At 37.8% G+C, this 23,687-nt stretch overlaps 1 protein-coding gene across 3 annotated transcripts in view; it reads left to right on the forward strand.

The window, feature by feature from the left end:
- DCAF5 (DDB1 and CUL4 associated factor 5) overlaps nucleotides 1-23,687 on the forward strand; it is a 92,206-nt gene that overhangs the window by 39,674 nt on the left and 28,845 nt on the right. For all 3 annotated transcript variants that reach the window (XM_010962308.3, XM_045522146.2, XM_045522147.2), the window contains exon 6: nucleotides 12,135-12,348. In XM_010962308.3, coding sequence (XP_010960610.2) covers nucleotides 12,135-12,348 — 214 coding nt within the window. The remainder of the gene's footprint in view (nucleotides 1-12,134; nucleotides 12,349-23,687) is intronic.

Below are 23,687 nucleotides of genomic sequence, written 5' to 3' on the forward strand. Positions count from 1 at the left end.
GAATGTAGTTTGGTGTGGCCATTATGGAAAACAGTACAGAGATTCCTTAAAAAACTACAGATGCACTTACCATATGATTTAACAGTCCCGCTCCTGGGCATATATCCGGAGGAAACTGTAATTTGAAAAGATAATGCACCTCAGTGTTTATAGCAGCACAATTGACAATAGCCAAGACATGGAAGCAACCTAAATGTCCATTGACAGGTGATTGGATAAAGAAGATGTGACATACACACACACACACACACACACACACACACACACACACACACACACACAAGAATACTATTCAGCCATAAAAAAGAATAAAATAATGCCATTTGCAGCAACATGGATGGACCTGGAGATTGTCATACTAAGTGAAGTAAGCCAGAAAAAGAAAGAAAAATACCATATGATATCACTTATATGTGGAATCTAAAAAAACGAGACAAATGAGCTTATTTACAAAACAGAAACATAGAAAACATTCACAAACATAGAAAACAAACTTGTCATTACCAGAGGCAATGGGGTGGAGGTGGAGGGATAAATTGGGAGTTTGAGATTTGCAGATACTAACTACTATATAAAACATATAAACAGCAAGATCCGATTGTGTAACACAGGGAACTATATTCAATACCTTGTAATAGCCTATAATGAAAAAGAATATGAAAAGAAGTATATATAACTAAATCACTGTGCTGTACACCAGAAATTAATACAACATTGTAAACCAACTATACTTCAATAAAAAATTTTTTTAATTAAAAGTAAGTAAGGTTCATACAAAGCAATTAGTTGACATAGCTTCTAAGTCTTTTTAAATCTATGATTACTCCTACCTCTCACTTATTTTCTTATAATTTATTTGTTAAAGAAACTAGATTGTTTTATGGAATTTCTCACATCTTATATTATACAGTCAACCCTCTGTACCCTCAGGTTTTGTATCTACTGATTTTTGTATTTGTGGGGGTCCTGGAACCAATCCCCAGTGAATACTGATTGCATTCTTACACCATCATTTAGCATGCTCCCTCTTACCCCAGTTTTTTCATAAATTAGTATTAGATCTAGGGACTCGAACAGATTCAGGTTTGATTTTTTTCTTTTTTTCTTTTTTTTCTTTTTTTTTTTTTTTTTTTTTTTTTTTGCTTACAAAAATATTTCCTAGATGGTGTTATTACATTCATAAGGAAGTTAAGATGTCTGGTTTTGTCTTTCCTTTTGTTTTAAAATATATTGACTGACTTCTTAGTTTAGCTTTTTAAAATACAAGTAATGCTGGTGAAGATGTGGAGAAACTGGATTACTCATACATTGCTGGTAGGAATGTAAAATAGTAAAGCCACTCTAGAAAATATTTTGGTAGTTCCTTTATAAATTAAAAATTAACTTATCTGACCCAGCAGTTGCATTCTTGGGCATTTATCCAAGAGAAAGGAAAACTTATTTTCATACAAAAACTTGTATATGAATATTCATAGCAGCTTTATTCATAATCGCCAAAAGCTGGAAACTGCCCTTTTGTTTTTCAATTGGTGAATAGTTAAAAAAAAAAAAAGAAAACTTGTGGTACATTTATACAACAGACTACTACTCAGCAATAAAAAAGTGAACTATATTGATATATGCAACAATTTGGATAAATCTTAAAGGAATTATGCTGCATGAAAAAGCCAATCTCAAAAGGATGAATACTGCATGATTTCATTTATATAACATTCATGAGACAATATAATTATAGAGATGGAGAAAAGATTAGTCGTTGCCAGGTGTTAGGGTTAGGGGTAGAGGGTGTGGATGTAACTATAAAAGGGTAGCATGAGGAAGTCTTGTGGTGAGTATCTTAATTATGGTGGTGGTTATATGAAGTTATGCAGTTGATACAGTTGCATAAAGCTCATGGACATGAGTGTGCACACACACATACACACCCATACACTAATGAGTGCATGTGGTAACTGACAAAATCTGAGTAAGCTCTAGAGATTGTACCAATGTAAATTTCCTGGTTTTGGTGTCTTACTATAGTTATGCAAGGTGGTAACATTGGGAGAGACTGGGTTAAGGGTGTAAAGGACCTTCTTGTACATTTCTTCGCAAATTCCTCTGAATCTATAATTACTTCAAAATAAAAAGTTAAATGCAAGTAATAGATAATAACATCCTCCTTTTAAGACTGTCAGTAAGGCTAAAGTCTGACTGCCTCTTCCAGTCCTGGCCCCTTGCCCCCTCCCTTGGGAGTAAATGAGTGTTAGGAGTTTGTACTATATGTCTTCAGAACCTTTGCTTTTCTTTAATACGCTTATACATGTACCCATAGAAAATAGATGACTTTATATGCATGTATGTTTTTCACACAAGTGATGACTACTATACAATTATTCTACAACTTGACTATTTCACTCATCAGTATGTGTTGGGAATTTATACATACATTAACATATCTAGGTTTACCTCATTTCTTTTGCCAGTTAAAATTTTGAGTCAACTCTGACTCTCTCTGTTAAGCGTCAGCTTAGATCTTTCTTCTAGGAAATCTTTTGTGACCACTCCCACTCCTGTCTCCCCAGGAGAGGGTAGATATTCTTCCTATGTCTGTTAAAGCACATGCTCCCCTTATTACAACACTGTTCGCATTATGGAAGGAAACTGTTCGTTTTCTTGTCCATCATAAGTTCTCGAGGGTATCTTTTTCATCTTACTTCATCTTGAATCTGCCTAGCATAATGTCTAGAATAGTTGTCAGGTATTCAGTAAGTATTTATTCAATAAATGCATAAGTAAATAAATGAGTTACTGTACTACAGAGGAGGTTATGAAGTGAATGACTTAGATGAATCCTTCTGGCCCTGATGCATTGTCATCTGATGCTGTTCTTTTTGCTGGGTGGAATAATCCATCTCCAGAGTGTATTCTGTGAAATCTTGTTGAGTCAAGAAGCAGAAAGAAACTTGCTTGGCCTATTTCTGCTGCTCATTTATTGTTTGGCCAGGGCCAAGTCATATAAGCATTCAGGACCTTGGTCTTCAGTTTGAAATGATTAATGTAAGGGTTAGATGATGCAATCTACATACAAACATTTTGGCAATTAAATTTAATGAAGAACTTGTTGCTTCCTCAAGGGTATCTATTGTGATATAATTCCTTCAGTGAATTCTTCATAGTTTGAACTTTTTAAGTTGTTATCTCAGGTTTGACTACCTGTATTTTATCTGCTGTGAGTCACATTTTGTAGGTAAGAACTTCTTAGTACACTCTTCATAATCTTGGCTTCATTTACCCATAAATTTTCCCATGTATGGAAGACTTCCCAAGAACATTGCTAATGTTTCTGGATTCTGCATAAAATACTTTGTGTTTTAAATCTGTTTTTTTATTCCAATAATACAACTTTGCCACTTATTTATGGGTGCTTTGGAAGTGGGATGGTGGATCTACAGAAATAAGTCAAACTGAGTGTAGTTTCAGATCTAACCTGGTACTGTGTCCAGTGCTAACCAAGGGAGGCCTGTTTGGTACTAAGAAACCCATCAAAGGAGGGATATTATTTACCCTCATTGAGAAGGTTGGTGAGGGACTCTGAAATTTTCAGAGTCCTTTGAAAATGTTTGTTTGACTATCATTATAGGAATTTAAAATGATTTCATTTCAAATTTACCATCTGCATCAGAATTCTATGGGGCAGCACATTATTTGAAGTTTCCATTAAGAAGCTCTTTAAATTCCCCACTCTCATACTTTTCTCAAAGCTCTCTGTGGCTCCCTAATTAAAAGAGTGTGTTTGAGATGGCATTTTAGAATAACGTATTTTCTGCTGATTACAGGAGAAGTTCATATTCGTTGTAGAAAAACTTGGAAAAAAAAAAAGTAGAAATTACCTAAATCCTATAGTCTAGTTAATGTATCTTCATGTTGGTCTCAGTACGTACATCAGTCCAAATGTTTAGCACTATCTGTTTTTAAATATAATTGGGTAGAGCGTGTGTTCAAAACCTGTAGAATTCACTGTTCACATTCTGAAATCTGACAAATGAATTTTCTTTTTTTCAGCCTGTAATTGACTTCCTAAAATTTAATTACTAATTTTCCTTTTCAACTTTTATTCTGCAAATAGCAGAACTTGCTTTAAAGCACAAAATATAATTGATACTTGTTTACCTGTTAAAGCTCTTCCTCCTTGTTGACTGCTTATTAACAAGTAGATAAATTTAACTCATTTGAAAGATGTGTGGTGGTGTCAGTGAAGAGAGGGAGACCTGAGTGGTCATTGGCAAATCATCTTACTTTCTGGGCCACGGTTCTTTGCCTATGAAGGAAGACTTTGGCTCAGATGACCTCAAAGCCTTCTGCTATTTCTCTGATTTTATGCTGCTCTGCTACTTGCCTCTCACAATTAAGTTTCATGGGCAGACAGATGTCAGGAGCCAGGTGAACCTTGGTGGAGCATGTTTTTTTTTAATGTTCTAAGTCAGGGTTTTTCAGATTGCTACTCATGATCCATTAGATCATGCAACAGCTATTTATTGAATGCCTATTATGTGTCTGGCACTGTTAAAGTACTTGGGATGCACAGGAAAAGATATAAAAGGTAATAGTCTAGTGGGAAAAGACAAGCAAAATAAATATGTAAAAAATATGGTATGTATTGGTATGTAAGATGGTGATTTCATGTAGTAGAGAAAAATAATCAGGCAAGGGAGTCAGGGAGTATTGGGGAAGTTGCATTTTTGTATGGAGTATCAGGAAGGGCTAATTGAGGATATTTGAATAAAGAGTTAAGTGAGAAAAAAAAAAGTTAAGTGAATGAATTATGCTTATATCTGGAGAGGAACATTCCCTTAGAATCTGCAAGTGTAAAGGCCCTGAAGCAGAAGTCTATCTGACATGTTCCAGGAACAGTGAGGAGGCATCATGTGGTTGAAGTAGAGTAAGGTAAAAAGAGCAGTAGGAGGGGTGGGATCAGAGACGTAAAGGGATGGGGCAGCTGGGATTGTCCAGGGCCTTGTTGGCATTAAAAGGAATTTGGGTTTTAATCTCGTTGAAATGAGAAGCCATTGGAGGATTTTCAGCAAAAGAATGACATGACCTGACTCATGGTTCAGCATCCTTCTGGCTGCTTTGTTCAAGATAGACTGAAGCATGGGGAGTGGAAGCAAAGAAATAAGGTAGGAAGCTTTTTCAAGTAGTCCATTGAACCATGAAATTAATTTAGATGGTCACAAGCCTTTATTAAATAAAAAACAGAAGATCAGTGCATTACACACAGTAGGCGGTAAGTTGTTTGATGAATTTATACTAAATAAATAAGGGTGTACTGCAATGCAGTATACAGCGTACTTATTACAAAGCTTTACTATAAAAAAAAGTTTGAAAGTCATTATCCTAAGACATTTCTGTTATTGACAACTAGAAATGACTTTGGTTTTTGGACACATTCTCAGTAAGTGGCTTCTGTATGAAACAGGCTGTCTTCCTGTAATCGTGTCTCATCAGTCAGCACTTTGGCCTTCTCTCTCCTTTTCTTTATGTTCCTCTCTTCTCTTATTTTCCACTGTTTGCATAAGTGTTCTTGGACGATACCAAATTGTGATTTTTGTTTTCAGATCCTCTTCTGCTTTGTATTTTTTCTAGACTTTGCCCCTTCCCTCTTTAACATTCCTCTAGCTTTGTGGCCTTGTACCCTAACAGCACACCCACTCAGTTTCTTCTCCTGTCATCAGGGACTGCCTGTTTACCTGCCTATATTCCCACCCACTCCTTCTGCACTGTTACTGTTGCCGTAGCAATTGTGCCATCTCAGTCTCCTGACTTCCCCTTCCTTTTTCCTTTCTCCTGTCAACCACTATTCATTAAACCCTCTCTGATTTTATATACTATGAGATCAAGGCTGATGCTTTGTAACGTCTATCAGAAGGTAGGGCCAAGAATAGTTTTAAGATGAAGATTAAATGGCTGCTTATGAAATCCCTCTCTACTTTGCACAACTGGAATAAAGGGGAGGGGTTTGAATAAGCCATGTCATTTGATGAACTGAGATGGCTAAATGCTGAGTCCTTAATTCTGGAGAAAAGTCATGAGTGTCCTAGAACAAATGTTATGACACTGCCTCTTAATTCATTTTGAGATCTTGGTTGGGTGGTTCTGTGTGGCTTTGGGATTTCTGAGCCAAAGGCAAAAATTTATGCTCTGGATCACTTCAGCTCTGGGCATGTACCTGTTCTGGAAGATGTGATTTAGAGGCACTGCAATGCCTACCGTCCATGTTTGCTTCATGGAGGGACTAGATATGCCATTTGATTACCTGAAGATCTTTTTAATAGAACTTTAGTCCAGTCCTTCTTCCAACCTCAGTCAAACTTGAATTTCTGGATGTTCAAAGAAGGAAGGAATTTGCAGATACTAACTGCTATATATAAAATAGATAAATAACAAGTTTATACTGTATATAGCCCAGGGAACTATATTCAATATCATGTAGTAACCTGTAATGAAAGAATATGAAAACAAATACATGTGTGTATATGTATGACTGAACATGCTGTACACAGAAATTGACACAACATTGCAAACTGACTATACTTCAATTTTTTAAAAAAAAAAAAGGAAAGAAAATTTTGCCACGCACACTGAACCTGTATGTATATTTCAAACCAGAGGGTCTTGGCAGTGGGTCATGTTCTAGGGAAAATAAGTAAGTTTGTTCAGTCACAGATGACAAATGTGTCTTTCTCAGGGTTGTTGTCCAACAGTTCTGGTGTCCTCTAGAGAAGGCTCAATCTTGGGACTAGGGATTGTGTTAGAAAAAATAAAAGAGAAAGCCCGGTTCTTCCCCTCCCAACTCACATAAAAGAAATGGTTAAAGGATTACTGAGACTTTGAACACACTTGAATGGAAGTGTGGGAATGGGCTGGGACTTTTTGAACTTGTTCACTTTTTTATTTAATTCTAGTTTCCTCTAGGACTTGTCATGTTCTGTGGGTTGTGTTAGAGAATGTACAAAATGCCCCCTTCTTCCTTATGGGTCATCCTATCCTAAAACAAACTGGAGAGGAGAGGTTTTCCCCCACCTATGGGACCTTGAATTTTCTTCTCTGGCTGTCCAATACCAGCTCTGATGTCTGTGAATTAGATTAGCAGTACCTTGCTTCTGAGCGTTTCACAGGTGTTAGGAAACTTTCACGTAGACACTCTGAGGAAATTCATGCCAGTAGGCTTTGGAAAATCTTGTTGGCACCGTCTGATAAACTACTTAATTATGGAATTATGGAAATCTAGGTTCAAGGATCCAGATCTTGAAACGTTTATTGATGCTCTACCTTGTGCTGGACGTGATACTCCCAGTCAGTTTTTCTGGAAATAGCCTCAGCTTGTTTCTCTTCTGTTCCAAGACTTTAACCTTGGCCAAAGACTTTTTCAAATGTTCTTTTATCCCGCCAGAGCAATAAAGAAGTCCAACTGAGTATTTTTGAGGGGCCAAAAAACCAAAAAGTAAAAACCAGGGGAGCATACTAGGGAGGAATATTTTCCTCATGTTCTGAGATTCTCTTGCTTTTTGTCCTGGGTCTTTTGTATGCTGACCCTTGGATTACCTCTTACCCCATTCCTGTTGCATTTTGTGACAAATCCTTGGTAGAAGATAGGTTGGGAATAGATTTATTGCCTTTCTTTTTTCTTTTTTTTAATTGTAGTATAGTTAGTTTACAATGTTGTGTCAATTTCTAGTGTACAGCATAATGTTTCAGTCATACAGATAACATACTTTTTTTCTTTTATATTCTTTTTCATTATAGATTACTACAAGATACTGAGTATAGTTTCCTGTGCTATACAGTATAAACTTGTTATTTATCTATTTTATATATAGTAGTTAGTATCTGCAAACTCCCAGTTTATCCCCTCCCACCCCCCTGCCCCTGGTAACCATGAGTTTGTTTTCTCTGTCTGTGAGTCTCTTTCTGTTTTGTAAATAAGTTCATTTGTGTCTTATTTTTTTTTAGATTCCACATATGAGTGATATCATATGGTATTTTTCTTCTTCTTTCTGGCTTACTCACTTAGAATGACAATCTCTAGGTCCATCCATGTTGCTGCAAGTGGCATTATTTCCTTCCTTTTTATGGCTGAATAGTATTCCATTATATATATATATTCCACAGTTTCTTTATCTAGTCATCTGTCGATGGACATTTAGGTTGTTTCCATGTCTTAGCTATTGTAAATTGTGCTGCTATGAATACTAGGGTGCATGTATCTTTTCGAATTTGAGTTCTCTCCAGATACATGCCAGGAGTGGGACTGCTGGATCATATTATAAGTCTGTTTTTAGTTTTTTGAGGAATCTCCATACTGTTTTCCATAATGGCTGTACTGCTTTTATTTTTCTTACAGGAATATTTTTATTTGAACTCATTTTAACTTGTTGCTAGTTTTTTCAATATACTGCTTGTTTCTTTTGGGTGTGTAATGGTGCCCATTTCTTTGGAGGAGTGGATATGGTGGCATCTGTACCATCAAGATGAGAATCCAGGAAAAAAAAAATGAGAATCCAGAAAGCAGGTCAAGATTGAGGCATTCTTGTTGTGTGCAGGTACCATCAGTTCTCCAAGAGGAAATACAAAACTTCTTCAGGGAATGTGTTGAGGGCGGGAAAAAATATTTCAGGCATTTTTGGTAGAGTGGAACTCTGATCTTGTAAAGGAATTTGCATCCTTTCCATTATTAGACATGGGGCTGTAAAAAGGTGTCATGTTGTGTGGTTGGCTTTTTGTTGAGCTCCTGGTAATCTGCTGTGCCTCTCTACCTCATTTTCCCTCCTAGCTCCCCCACCCTAAATTCCAAAATGGAACCATGTTTTCCAAAGTGTGGTTTGAAAGTCACGTGCATCATAATTAATTGAAGTTGCTTATTAAATTCAGATTCCTGGGCCCACTACTCAGATTGAGTTAGAATATCTGGAGATGGATGGATCCTGAGAATCTTCATTAAAAAAAAAAGTCCCAGCTAACTTCTCACGCAGCTTACGCTGGTAATTATAAACAACAGGATTTTTGACATTATCTTTATATCTTGACTGTGAGGACAAACTGCATCTAAAGAAGCTTTTTCTTTCTGATGAACTAGATCATTCTTACCATTCTCAACAGGAGGAGCCAGCAACAGAACCCCTGCTGAGAGATTGCAATTAACATAGCTCACTTTCTGAATTTCAGGTGTCAGTCTATCCCTCTGAATGGACTTTTATGCCCAAACATGAATCTGCTGGTACAGTTTTAGTGGCTGCAACCCTAAACACTCTAGGAGCAAGATTCCTATGTGCCCTCTTTATGCGAGAGATAGGCGTTCCCTGCCCAGAAGCATAGGCCAGAGAAAAGTTAGTGACTTTCCTGGAACTCACAGACAGACCCCTGTAGAATGGCCAGATTGCAGACATAGGTCAAGGACTTGGGTGGGAATGGGGTGGTCCTAGAACCCTGTCCTGAGCAGACTCCTGCAGGTCTTATGAGAATCTGCTGAGTAAGTTCCTGTTAGCAGATGGAAAGGGCATTTGCCAGAGGCCTCAGCTTTCCTGTCAGGGATGTCTGAGCTGATGCAAACCCCTGCTGCTGTGGCTGGTGGGGCTGGCCAGATTTCTTTTTGTTGAGTCTTATTTCCACCCCCTACTCCTCTTCAGCCCTGCAGATGCTGGTTTATTTGCACACTCCATGCTGATCTTGAGTTGAAAGGCTCTCATTGTTTTTGAGCTAGGTGTTTAGATAACACCACATGCCTGTGGCAACGTGGGCACCCTGTAAAGGAAATGCCTGGGCTCTAACAGCCCCATCATTCATTCACTGTATGTGAGTGAGTGTGGCCTGTGTATAAGACCATTATAAGAACATTCATCTGCAGGGATTATTATTTGGGGCCTGCAGGGGTACTGGGCTTCTCCTTGATGTTTGGAATTCTAGGTAAGGATTGTTTTCTAAGTTACTTCTCTCTTCCTTTCCATTCCAAACATAAGAGAATTAAAGTCTGTTTTGCCCAAGCCTTGTTTCCAAACATAGCTGCAGTACTAGAGCATTCTTCCCTCTGGTGAGAAGACTGCTTTGGGAGACACAGGACTGACCGTGGCTAGTGGTAGTTCAGGCTGTTTTTATGACCAGGCCAGAATGACAGCTTCCTTTGCATTGTGGTCCAGGGGCTCCTTTTCCCATGGGATCTCACCTTTGCTGCTTCTTTTTTTTTTTTTTCCAATAGTAGTAATCTCTTTAATTTGTATAGTACTTTGCCAGTTACAAAAGATTTATACCACATACCATATCATTATACTTTTATAATGAAATAAATTCAATTTATATATAAAAATGTATTAAAGAGTCTTCAGAATCAAAATTAATATCAGAGTTTCAGAGAGGAGGTAACTTCTTGGATTTATGTTTAACATAGCAGCATGTTGAAAAAACTAAAATTATGAATTCAATTACATCAAGTAGTCAAACATGCTTATAATAATAACAGAAGTAATTCTCTATAAAACCTATAGACATTATTATAATTGTAAATAACTTAATTCACTTTTATAAACTTCTTTTTTGCTTGTCTGCAAGTTTCTTTTTCAGTTTTATTTAGGTCAGTTTAGTTTTGTTTTCAAGATACCTCCTTTCTTGTCCCCTTAATCTTCCCCATCACTCTCTTGCCAGAAAAGAAAGAAAAGAAAATGTATTATTTTCATTCAATATTAAACCTCTTCTGGTAGCATCTAAGTTTTTCTCTCTTAAGTTTTCACTTGGTAAAATGCTTTAAAACTTCTTTCTTAAAAATGTTTCAAATAAATCTGCCAGGCTCTAATTTAGGTATCTTGAGGCCCTTTCTGTAATTCACTAGAATTTATAAACTTTTTTCCCTTAACCTACGAGGGTCTCTTTCCATGACCACAGTGTCTTGTGAGGCAGAACGAGTTTGGCCCTGTGATGTGGCCCTCATTTCTGTAGCAACTCCAGCACATATCCTTAAGCTCACTTTCCTACCAGTTATTCAGTGCTCCAAGAATTGAAGAAAGAAAAGTTGGTTACGACATGAACACTGAGCAGCCATCCCTCCATAATAAAATAGTGCCCAGGTTATCAAGGAGACTAAAACTGACTACTAGAAAAATAAAACATAATATGCTTTGTTACTTAGTACTGTTCACAGCCATCCTACTTAACTGTAAAATTAAAAGTATCTTCTGAGTCATCAAAATAATTTGGAACAATACTGTATGACTTTTTTTTTTTACTGTGTGACTTTTTAAAAATGTTATGAAGATTATGAAACTACAGAAGAAAATTGAGTGAACCAGAACATACTGCTCCCTGCTGAAACTAGATAAATGAAATTATACATATTAACCAAAGTTTATTTCAGAGCTAAATGTAAGCTTGTTGGGAATTGTCAAGGGAAACAAGTCATCTTGCTTTTTTAGTTGTAACTTCTTGCTATACATTTAATTAAAATTTTTTCTTTAATATTTACTCTTGAGTTATGCCATATGGAATATTAAAATTCAAAAATGAATGCTTAAACAATAAAATAATTATTTAAAAAATCCAGAATAAACTATAAAGTATCTGTTTTTCTTGCTGATGGTTCTTGTATCTCTTATACAGAGGACAAATATATTCCTTAAATACCATCCCTGATTAGCTAGTTAGAGTGGACACCACTGACTTCCCAGAGTCCTGACAAGTATCTATTTGATTATGTAGTTAGCTCAAGTTAATGAAAGAACTAATTATTTTAATATCTCTCTTCTTTCAAGATGCTGGTCTTATCCTTTTCCTATAAATTTACTGGTAATTTACCTTTTGGAGATTGAAAGGGGTAGCTGCCAGGTTAAATAACTTGCTTTAATGTAATCAAAGAGTCATTTCTATTCTATTACCTTCTAGCCCACTGCATAGAAATACCTTTCTGTCAAAATTCAGATGTGCAGAAATAAATGTAGTTTACTGTGTAGAATTATAGCACAATAAAATTGTTTAAAAAAAAATTCAGAAGTGCAAGCCTGACAGGAGGTCTTGGGGACATGGTGGGAAGAAATAAATGCAGTGATTTTTGCAGACTCCTGTCCAGCTTGCCTCATGCCTGATCCCCGATCCCCTTGCTTTCTGCCTTCCAGTTCTCTCCTGCGCTATGGTGGCAACCTATCCCTTCAAAGTGCCATGAGTGTGCGATTCAACAGCAACGGGACCCAGCTCCTGGCCCTGAGGCGTCGCCTGCCCCCTGTGCTCTATGACATCCACTCCCGCCTGCCTGTGTTCCAGTTTGACAATCAGGGTTACTTCAACTCTTGCACCATGAAAAGCTGCTGTTTTGCAGGCGATCGTGACCAGGTAAGTGCCTTCTGCCTCCTGTATCCCATACTCATGCTTTCCTCTCAGATTGCTTTTTCTTTATTGGTCTTTATTTCTCTTTAGCCATGTCAGGTAGAAACAATTGAGGGGAAGCTATATAAGTGTCTGGAGACATTCTGGCTTAATAGTGAGTTTTTTTATCAGAGCTGCCATTGGATTATATGAGGCACACACCATAAACCACAGTATGGTTCTAGCAAGCAAGCTCTGCCAAGTTTGTGAACAGATTTTAAGATTCTAAGAATGTATCATTTCAAAAGAAAGGAGGGAGCCCATGGAAAATCAGCCTGCCAAAAAAAAGAGACCTTTTTTGTATCAAAAAAACACAATAATGAGTGAAACACCCTAAGTACCATCCAAGAGGCATATATCCTGAATAGCCCCTTGGGATGGCATCTTTTTCTTAGATGAAATGGGCTGGGCAGCTTTGTTTGAGAGGAAGCCAGATGCTGACTCTTTTCCTTTTTATAGCCAGCATCACAACTGGGAAGGAGATCCCAAGCTGTGAGTTTCCAGCCTTTTCAGTCTTACTGGGAGTCGATATATTGATGTTGTCTTAGAGCTGGCAGTTTAAAAACATACTTAGCATTCTTGTACCTGTCTGTCATGGCTATAGAAGTTCTGAAGTGGATGTCAGTGAGTGGACCAGTTGGACTGGTCTGAGTAATCAAGCTGACTAAAGCAAACATGAAGAGAAATTGATCAAATAAACTAATAGTTTTTTTTTCTTCTCAAGCACAACAAATACTGCTATTTCACATCCAAATTGGAAAAAGAGAAACCTTAGTCTCATACTCATTCTTAGTGTTCTCTTTAGGTCCATCAACTATGTCAAATTTTGACATAATTCTCACATACTGTACTCTACCACTTTAGAGTTATTTGTGTGCAAGGGGCATAAAAGAAACAGTTCTATGAGAAGACCCTGCTTTTAGAAGGCAATAGGTAAGATTATTCTCCCTTGTTGAGGTTGCTGGAGGCTCCCCAGCGTCATAGCTTTAAGATTAGCACATGTAGCAGGAGCACAGGAAATGCCTGTTTAATTGAGTTGCACATTAAAGAAACTGAGAATATCTTTTAAGTTGTCCAGGTTAGGGGATTTCCCCTTTTGTAATACAGAATGTATATCCAAATTCAGAATTTATATTCAAGTCAGAGTCCTACTGCCTACTGAGCTGCGATCTACACTTAAAACCACCAGGTGGCCTCAGTTATATAAGTGATACCTCCTTAGAGGGGCCACAATGCTTGAATGACTTAGTTTTTATAGGCAATTTGTTTCTTGGGTAGAAAGAAACAGCTTCTAGAAATGATCTGACTCATAATAGAACAGCTGCAGAACGGTTGGTTTAGTTTCATTTAGCTGTGGAAATGACAACCAAGCCCCTCCCTTCCTCTCTACCTTTCTTCCTTGCTTTTGTTGCTTTTCCATTTTTTGTCAACCTCTTATGCATATGACTTTTATTCCATTGAACAATAAAGAGCAGGCACTAAATGTAATGGTTTAGTAGGTTTTATTACCAGAAATATAGGGGCTGAGGGAAAGAAGAAAGAAGTGAAGGAGAATGATACTGTATTTTCTTTCAATTCCTGTATTAGCAGCCACAACCTGTCTGCATAGTCCTTAAAAAACCCAGAACAAAGGCCTCTAACCAATATGTAAGAGACTTAGACCATGATTTCTCAACTTGGGCATTGACATTTTGGTCAGATGATTTTTTTTAAATTGAAGTATAATCAGTTTACAGTGTTGTGTCAATTATTTCTGGTGTACAACATGTTTCAGTCATACATATACATGCATATATTCCTTTTCATATTCTGTTTCATTATAGGTTATTGCAAGATATTGAATATAGTTCCTTGTGCTATATAGTATAAACTTGTTGTTAATCTATTTTATGTATAAAATTATGTTATGTAATTAGTGTCTGCAAATCTCAGGCTCCCAATTTATCCCTTCCCACCCCTTTGCCCCTCTGGTAACCATAAGTTTGTTTTCTATGTCTACAAGTCTGTTTCTGTTTTGTAAATAAATTCATTTGTGTGTGTGTGTGTGTGTGTGTTTTAGATTTCACATATGAATGATATCATATGGTATTTTTCTTTCTCTTTCTGGCTTATTTCACTTAGAATGATAAACTATAGGTCCATCCATGTTGCAGCAAATGGCATTATTTTATTCTTTTTTATGCCTGAGTCGTACTCCATAGATATATACATACCACAACTTCTTTACATCATCTGTCAATGGATATTTACATTGTTTTCATGTCTTGGCTATTGTAAATGTGCTGCTGTGAACATTGGGGTGCATGTATGGTCAGAGAATTTTTTGCTGTGTGAGGCTATTCTGTGCATTATAGGATGGTTAGTAGCATCCCTGGTCTCTCCCCACTAGATGTCAGTATTATCTTCCCCAGACATCCCCTCCAAAAAAACCAAAAATGTCTCCAGACATTGCCCAATGTCCCGGGGGGAAAATTGCCTCTGGTTGAGACCTTTTGACCTAGATGATAATTACCCATTTTGCCCAGATACATGGGGACAAGTACAGGTATTACCATAGGTAGAGCCACACAAGGTATTTTGTCATCGTCTTGGTTATGTACATTGACAAGATGTAGTTGTTTTTGCCCTTTAGGTTATGTATAATGATAAAAACATTGAATGGCTTTGGATTTTCTCTATTCAGATTTGACCGTTATTTATGATTTTTGTCCCATATATATGGTGATATATCCTCTCTGACAAACTAGACTGCTGTTTGGTTGGGGTAAGTGGTTTTCCATGGATAGAGGAGGATGCGAAGTCAGTGAGTTTAACTTTGAATCCATTTCAGAGTTAAAAGTCTTTAAAATCTATTTATATTCCTCATATAGATTATCAGAAGTATTTAACCTAGGGAATAGGAAGTAAGAGAATTATGTTTGGCTGTTTTCTTCATTCGTTGGGGACTAAGAAATGTAGCTAATTCATCGTTGTCTTGTCTCCAATGCCTGATACACTGAGAGCACAATAAATATTTGTTGAAGTGAATCTGGAGTACTTTGGTCAATGTGTGGTTTTTAGCTTTCTGGGCCTAAGGCTTGTCTAATTGCAAATCAGGATTGATAAGTACCATTTTTCCTGGTCAACTTCTGGGGACTTTAGGAGGATGAATTGAATAATGGATTTTCCGTGAAACTGATCTACTGAGCTTATACTTTTTGAGTGTGACACAGGAGGGCAGACTTATTATCTCATTTCTAAAACATGTCTCTCATAGGTGACTTATGGGCTCTGAGTTTCCACACTCAGGGCTAAAGCAGCAGCTGCCATGGTTACAGTATGAGCTGCAGGACTGATGTGTATATTCTTTGACTAGTTCAGACAGGATCTTTTTAGCTACTTTCAAATTCCAAAGCCTACCCTTTCCTTATATTGGTCTTTATATTTGATCTTGTTCTTGTATACTTTGAGGACGCCCACAGCCTGAGGCTCTGTGCTCTGGAACTCTTCATTTAGTCATAGGCTGGGTAACTAACCATCCCAGAGGAATCTGAGAATTTCCATAATAGGAATGAACATGATCAAGAAAGGCAGTAAGTGAGCTGTCTATCTAAGACAGGCTTCTGTTTTTTAATTACAGTGAGATTGCTCACTCCACAGAAATCAAACCCAGTATTATGCCAGAGAGCCTGTACTTCCTGTTAAACTATCCTAGGATCACTAGATAATTCATTAGCCTCAAAATGAAACTAACATTTCAAGAACTTGGACTCAGGGAATAAAGTATAAAACTGGCTCAGTCTACTTTGTGTCTTCCCCATGCTCGTTGCCACCATTTAGATAAATTCTAATTATAGAGCTATTAGAGTTCAATTTGTACAAACCTTACTCTTATAGATGAGAAAATAGACTTAGATACAAGATCTTATGGTAGCTCACAGAGAAAAAAATGTGACAATGAATATATATATGTTCATGTGTAACTGAAAAATTGTGCTCTACACTGGAATTGGACACAACATTGTAAAATGATTATAAATCAATAAAAAATGTTTAAAAAAAGAGAAAATAGGCTTAGAGCGGTTAGGTACACAAGTTAAGACATATACAAGTTTGTAGCTGAGTAGGACTAGAACCCAGATTTTTGAGCTCTCAGAAGAGGCCCTTTTTCACTGTACAAAAGGTCACAACTTAATGCCAACAGAAGCAAAGCAAGCAGCAAAAGTGAGTGAACTGGGCTAGAAGTAAACATAGGGAGTGTTGGATACTGTGACCAACTAAAGAGCCCACCCCATCCTAAATCTAAATGAATGCCACGTAAATGAAGCTTTGACTCAGCTTCAGCCCATTGTTGCCAAGAGGGCTTTTGGCTTTTTTCAAGGGAAGCCAGAAATAAAGATTTTTTTTTTATGTGAAGTTTCCTGATTTTTAAGTATTGCAGCAGATTCATACTTCGTTGCAGATTAAACAAACCTGTGTACCATAACACCTATTCTGTTCTAGAGCCACCAGCTTGAAACCTCTGATTCAGCAGGATGTTTTTCTGTCATGTTTAGTTTCCTGGTCTATTACTAATTCATAGGTGAGTGGAGAAAGGTTCCTTTTCCCTGTTTCCTACTGAACTCATTTTAATTTCATGACTTTTCTCCCCCTCCATCTTATAAAATAAGAAAGCAGATATTTACTGAGCATCTACTATGTGCCAGTTGCTGTGGTTAGACACACTCACATGACTACCAGACAGTACCTCTGAGATTTTCATTCTAAGCCCTGTATATACTCTGTTTCCCCTATTTTTGGCTACAATTACATTGTTAGTTTATTGCTAGTATAATCTTTCAGTTACTCAAGTTTGGTGACTTGTATCATCAGATGAGATGACATAAGTAACCTCAGATTGGCTGGGCATCAACAGGAACAGTTAGTCCCACATAAAGCCTTGACCCTTTATTATTTTAAAGCCAGCCCACCTTCTGGTTTTACAGTATAGTAAAGAATCTTTCAGTAAAACTGCAAATAGCATTCCTTCCTCTGGAGGCTGCTTGAACCCAAGAGTTCTCCTTGCTTTCGTATCATGCTTGAACTTTTTTGTTTGTTTTTCATTTTCTCCTTGAAGCCTGACTTGGGTACATTCTGTCTCCCAAGCTTCACACTCCCCTCTGTATATTCAGTGAGCCAATCTCTTAGCTGGGTTAAAAAAGAAGGCCAATTTTCCACCTGCTAGCTTTTCTGGCACACCACTTGTAAGACAGTACCCAGCTTTTGTTTCCTTTCTTTCACAATTCCTTAAATGGCTCTTGCCCTAGATTGAGAGTCCAGCAGAGCAGCTCAGGCTTCTGGAAAATAAGTCTTTCAGGCTAATGGGTTATGTGTAACCTGGAAATGGACAGTGTGGTAATTTAAAAATCTTCTCTTGGTTTAGTCTCATCTAACACCTGGTCTAATAGTTCCTACATCTTGTTGAAAGTGGGATGGAGAAAGAAGGAGAAAATATAATAAAGGTTTTCTTAAAAGAACTGAGCTCTGGAGTGTCTAAACATTGGGATCACTTACACAGGTCTTTCTTTTGAGCTTGATAGGTGGCAAAGGCCCCTAAAATCATGATAATTGAATCATTCTATCTCATCCCTTGGAGAAAAGAGCTGACTTGCACCCTGTGAATGCAACAAATGGCCTTGAATACATGGCCTGGCCTCAGACATTACATCACCACTCAACCTTTCTGTGTTGATATTATATGGGTATAACAGAGGTGCAAAAATTCTCCAGGAAGTGCACTCCAAGCCAGTGAGGCACCCTACAAAGTTATAAATTTTCTTTTTCTTTTTCTTATTTGTAATAACTCCATGCAGCCCTGATTAAGCTCACTTGGAGGCCTGGCATGCCATATGTTCTCCTTCAGCTGAAATAAAGGCACATTTTTAATAGGGGGAGATTCAACTCTTGAGTTCCATCCTTTGACTTACTTTATGTCTTTAGGCTAACTTTTCTTCTTTCTGCCTTTATTTTATATCATGTATTTTTAGCTTTTTAGCTTCCAAAGCACTTTGATTTCATATTAATCCTCCCCATGACCTTTGGATGTCATTGGACAGGTATTATCTCCATATGAAACTGAGGTCTAGAGTAATTAGAAATAGCAGATCCAATCACTTAGCAAAACCAGGACTAGACTCAGCCCCTTCTTCCTCATAGGCTTGCTGCCACCTGTGTTTTACAGATCAAGTGGTGATAGACTCTTCCATGAGCTGATGAGGAAGAGCTAAACACAGAATGTTGTGGCAGAGGAATTCCTTGTTGTATGTATTTTTAGGTGAATATTTAGGAGATTTTTTATTTTAAAAAGAGAAGGTAGTGTGAAAACAACTTGTTTATTAAATCAACCATTTATAACCCTTTTTGTACTTCAGGTTGTTTGGTTTGGTTTGGTTTAGTTGTTTTTTCTTTTTTTTTTTTTTTTTGAGGGGTAAAAGGGAGGTAATTAGGTTTACTTGCTTATTTATTTATTTGTTTATTTTAATGGAGGTACTAGGGATTGAACCTAGGACCACGTGCATGCTAAGCACGCACTCTACCGCTGAACTGTACCCTCCACCCTGTAACTTTTTGAATCCTGAACCTACTTGAAAGTCTAAAAGCTATGAACAATCATTTCAGGAAAGTGTACATATGCACATAGTTTTACATATACTATTACAGAGGTTATGGAATTCCTGAAAACCAGGGGTTTCAGGTATTAGCAATCCTGGATTAAGACTGTTTTCATGGATTAAACCATCTTTTAGTTCATTTACTGATGCAGTTTCAAACTTAGAAAGCTTAAAAGGTTTTAGAGTGTGTGCAGACCTGCTAGATATGGTCTGGTTTATAATCACTAAGCTGAAAAGGCACACTGGGTGACCTGATTTCTACTTAGGACAAATGGAATTGATGTGATCTCAAGACACAACATGAGAATTCTCCTTTAATGTACAGTTCCTGGCTAGGAGTCTGGGCTCCACTAGGAGGTCCCCAGTAGATACCAACAATGGGAATGGAGTACAACCTGCTCCACCTGCCCTGTCCTCCTTAGAGAGGTTAAGTACCTTTACCTCTTTTTTGGAGTCTTCAAAAAAAGGAAAAAGGAAAGTAATATTCTATCCTCTAAATGCCTGGAGACTTTTGCTTAAATGAAGAGTATAAACACTCATTTGCAGACTGAAATGAGTGATGCCATCTCCTCTCTTCCCAGCCCCCACATACAACAACTAAGGCCCACAGCGGAGAGATTGACTGTTGAAGGCCATCTGGTTGATGACCGTTCATCTTGCCCAGGTTTTACCAATAAAAATTCATTTTTAAATCATGCAGGCTGCTTTGTTACAAGCAGATGTTGGAGATTTAGAACATTTTAAAAATTTCTTCCCTACTGATTATTTGACAATTATTGGCTGTCTTTATGGAACGTTTCTTTATTAATAGAATTTTTCCTACTCAGAACCCATAAACATTAGTTATTTTAATAAACCAAAGAATTCCAGGAGCCTACTGGAGCTGAAATGGCAAATGATCCAAAGAAGCAAGAATCATGTAACTTCACATATGAAAAATGGTGTTAATCTTAGGGGTATGCATATGTGTATGCTTTTATTGGGAGCCAGTGGAATTCTATTTTCTCCTATCACAGATAAAATAAATCTATGGCTTTGGGCATTTTGAAATAAAAATTTCCTTGATTGCTTTGGCACGGAAATTGTGGCAGGCCCTGGGTATGAATGATATAATCAAAGGTATATTATATACAAATTGGCAAACTTTTTTCCGAAGGTAGTCTTCCAGAGGGCACATCACAAAATTGTTCTATCACATTTTTCCCCCTTCTGATAAAAGTCAAGGAGAAATAAGAGCTGTGTTTGACTTAAATGTTAAGTAGCAGTTTCTCTGTTTTTACTCATCTAGCCTAGAGAGCCATCTGGTTTTTCTATCCTAGTCAATATAGTTAATTAGACAGGCACGCCATTTACTGGGGAATAATTAATCAATTACCATGGAAGGAACCTTGGAGAGAACTGTGTAAATTGATCAGTACTCAGTGAAGAGTAACCGATTGATATATCTCCTTCTCCATCAACAGATGTTGGACAATGTCAGATGTTTTGCAGACACACACAAGCACAGATACACTTTACACTTACATGTACATATCATATACATATATTTAGAGAGAGCAATGGGGGCAGAGAAATTAGCAGAAAGATTTCTCTGTTAGCAAAGAACTGAAGACATACTCTGGGTTGTTCTTGGAGTGTATCAGGTGGATGGCGTGTTCCTCCTGCCTTCTAGAACTTTCTCCTCTTTTCAATGTGGATTTTTGGTCAGTAGGAAGGGTGGCTTTTTTTTTTTTTTTTTTTTTTTTTGGTTTATATTTGTATCTCTAAATCCAATGAGGCCTTAGAATATAGTCGGTAGGGAGTTATCTTTGTTCCAAACTTGTTCCCTTTTTGGCTTGTTCAATCATTAAGGTTTACATAAAGATGTTAGGGAAGGAAAAACTATTGCTTTACTTGAATATGGCTAATAAATAATTTTTTTCTACAGTATACTTCCATTTAGTAGTCACTTTTGCTGTGGCAGCCACATTTAGATCCTTGTTTGAACTTTCAGTTTATTAAAAATTTCTTGTGAGTTGGGTCACTCTACAGAGATGGTCTTCATATTTAGAGGCATGGGCTTCTCAGAGTGTTCAGCTAGCAAAATGCCTTTGCAAATAGAAAAAGGTCTTTCTTGAGAGTATGCTCAATTTGAAAATGCTAAGAGATGAAGAAAGGGTAGGAGGGGATGCTGGGCATTGTATCAGTCTACCAGAGTAAGGATTATGTAAGTAACTGTTTTCTATAAAGGTTAATGGATTGTCAGAGGACATGTGGGCAGATGAGATAGTGACAGAGTGCTAATGTGGTAAGTTGTGTTTTTTGTTTTTTGGTTTTTTTTTTTTTTTTTGGATGGTGGTGGTGGTCATGGTGGTGGCTCCTTGAAATCTTTTGAGAGGAGCAGTTGTTGTTCTGTATCTATGCTTGAACAAGTTTAATATCTCCATACTGATAGTAGATTAGCTAAAATGCACTGGCCTCAGGTTAACTCTCCTTACAATGACTGGGCCACATCAAGATCGGTAAACAGTGCCCTCATGGACTACTGAACGACTACTGAGCTGAGTCAGACCGTGGCCAACTTTTAACCTTTGTGGCCAGCTGGGAAGGATTATGGATGGTATAAGTCCACACAACCACTTATGCTCATTTTTGCATTGATATCACCCATCTTACCCATAAAGCCAAGTTAAAATTAAGTATGTCTTCCACTCTGATCTGAAGTACCTGTGGGTCTCCCACTTCCCTCCACCCACCCCCACCCCAGAACATTTTGGAAACTGGGGCTTCTATTACCTAGATAATGGACTACCTAAAACATTCCTTCTCCTTTGGAGCCCTGCCCTGTCTGTCTGTTAGGATATAAGATAAAAGACTCATATGAAGTTTTTACTTTATCATTCGCCCCTCAGTCAGAGGCTTCAACCTCCTTCAACCTGGGAGGAGAGAAATCTTTCCAACTGCCCTGATGATATTAAATGTATCTCTGGACTCAGCCTACTTGAAATAATCTTTATTTCCACAAAGTTTATAAAAAAAAAAAAAAGGGAAGGGAGAGCTAGAGGTGGAAGAAAGAGAAAGAAAAGAGAGGAAAGAAAACGAAGGGAAGAGAGAAAAAGAGCTCTTTGGGCTACTTTATATTTTTAAATACTCCAGAGCTCTGTCCCCTCTCCTGGAATGTTTTTCTCCCAGATATTTGTATAACTTGCTCCCTCATTTCCTTCAGGGCTCTGCTCAAAATGCCATTTTATCAGAGAGGCCTTCTGTGACCACCCTATATAAAACAGAACTAAGCAACCCCAGCACTCCCTGTGTGCCCGACCTGCTGTTTAATTTTTCTCTATACCACCACAACTGGACACATTTTACACACACACACACACACACACACACACACACACACACACACTTTTTAACTTTTTTCCTCTACCCACTCTCCACTCACATTATATATGCATAATTTTTTTTTTCCCTTTCCTCACCCAATAAGATGTAAGTCATATGAACGTAGGGGCAGGGTCTTTTTTGATCAATTCTATTCTCCTTTCCCTGGGACAGTACCCAACACATAGCAGACACTTAATAAATATTTGTTTTATGAATAAATGGATGAACTCATTTTTATTTCATTCTCCCACAGTCAGCAGTATCCTAGGCGGCCAACTTTTAGTGTTGGAAGGGGCCCAGCAGACAACCATGAAATGCCATAAATGAATTCCTCACGGCAGTTTTGTGATTCCAGTGTGTGTGAACACTTAAACGGTCTGACTAGACGGCAGCAGGTCAAGACCCCCCTCCTTGGAAATCATCCCAAGCTGTTCCCTTGTGGTGGTTCCAAGAGGAAGAAAGGGTCAGGAGCTGCCCTCATCCCGGAGAGGAAGCCTGTGCATTGTACTCATTTTCTACGTACTTCTAGAGCTGTCGTATGAAATTCAAGAGGCCTTAACTCTGTGGGAGTTTTCTTCCTTCTAAGTCAGCCTTTAGTCAGCATTCTGTCTAGGAGTCCCCTTTTACCTTTTTATGGCTTTCCCTGGTGAATAGTTGAACAAATAGGAAAGTGCTAATCCTTCACAATGAGATAGTAAAACCTCTGATAAGCCCAGCCTCAGCTTACTCTCTTTTTAATATTTATTGTTTGTTTAGTTTGGGGAAGATATTGAGGGGACAGGGTAGCGGGGATTCTGTATGAAGTTTTATGGCCTCTTTTAAACACAGAGCATGAAATGATGAGATGTTGAGTATTAAATATGTCTTGTATATAGATTATTTGTGCACAGTTTTTTTATGTTTTGTCCCCTTCCTGCCCCTTCCCCGTGTGTCTTAATTGGGGTTCAAGTTTCAGGTACAAGTAGTTTATTTGGAAATGCAGGAAATACTGGAGAAATAGAAAAGTGAAATATAGAAAGGAAGGATGATTTAGTGAGCCAACTACAAAAACTGTGGGCAGTTGGAGTTAGATCATGAGGGGAAAGGGTATAGGACTCACACCTCAGAGTTACTCCACCTGGGAGCTAGGCAGCTGGGATATTGATGCACCGTCTCCCTTGAGTCATTGCTCCAGCCTGCTCCCAAGAAGTCTTCATTCTCTAGAGTAGCCTGCAGCCTCCTGGACGTTGGAGTAGCCCTCAGGCAAAGAGATGGATACTAGCAGTTGGAAATCAGGCTGAGTACACTAAGCAGTAAGGCCTGAGGGATATG

The sequence above is a fragment of the Camelus bactrianus genome, chromosome 6, assembly GCF_048773025.1.
Source record: "Camelus bactrianus isolate YW-2024 breed Bactrian camel chromosome 6, ASM4877302v1, whole genome shotgun sequence".
NCBI lineage: Eukaryota > Metazoa > Chordata > Mammalia > Artiodactyla > Camelidae > Camelus > Camelus bactrianus.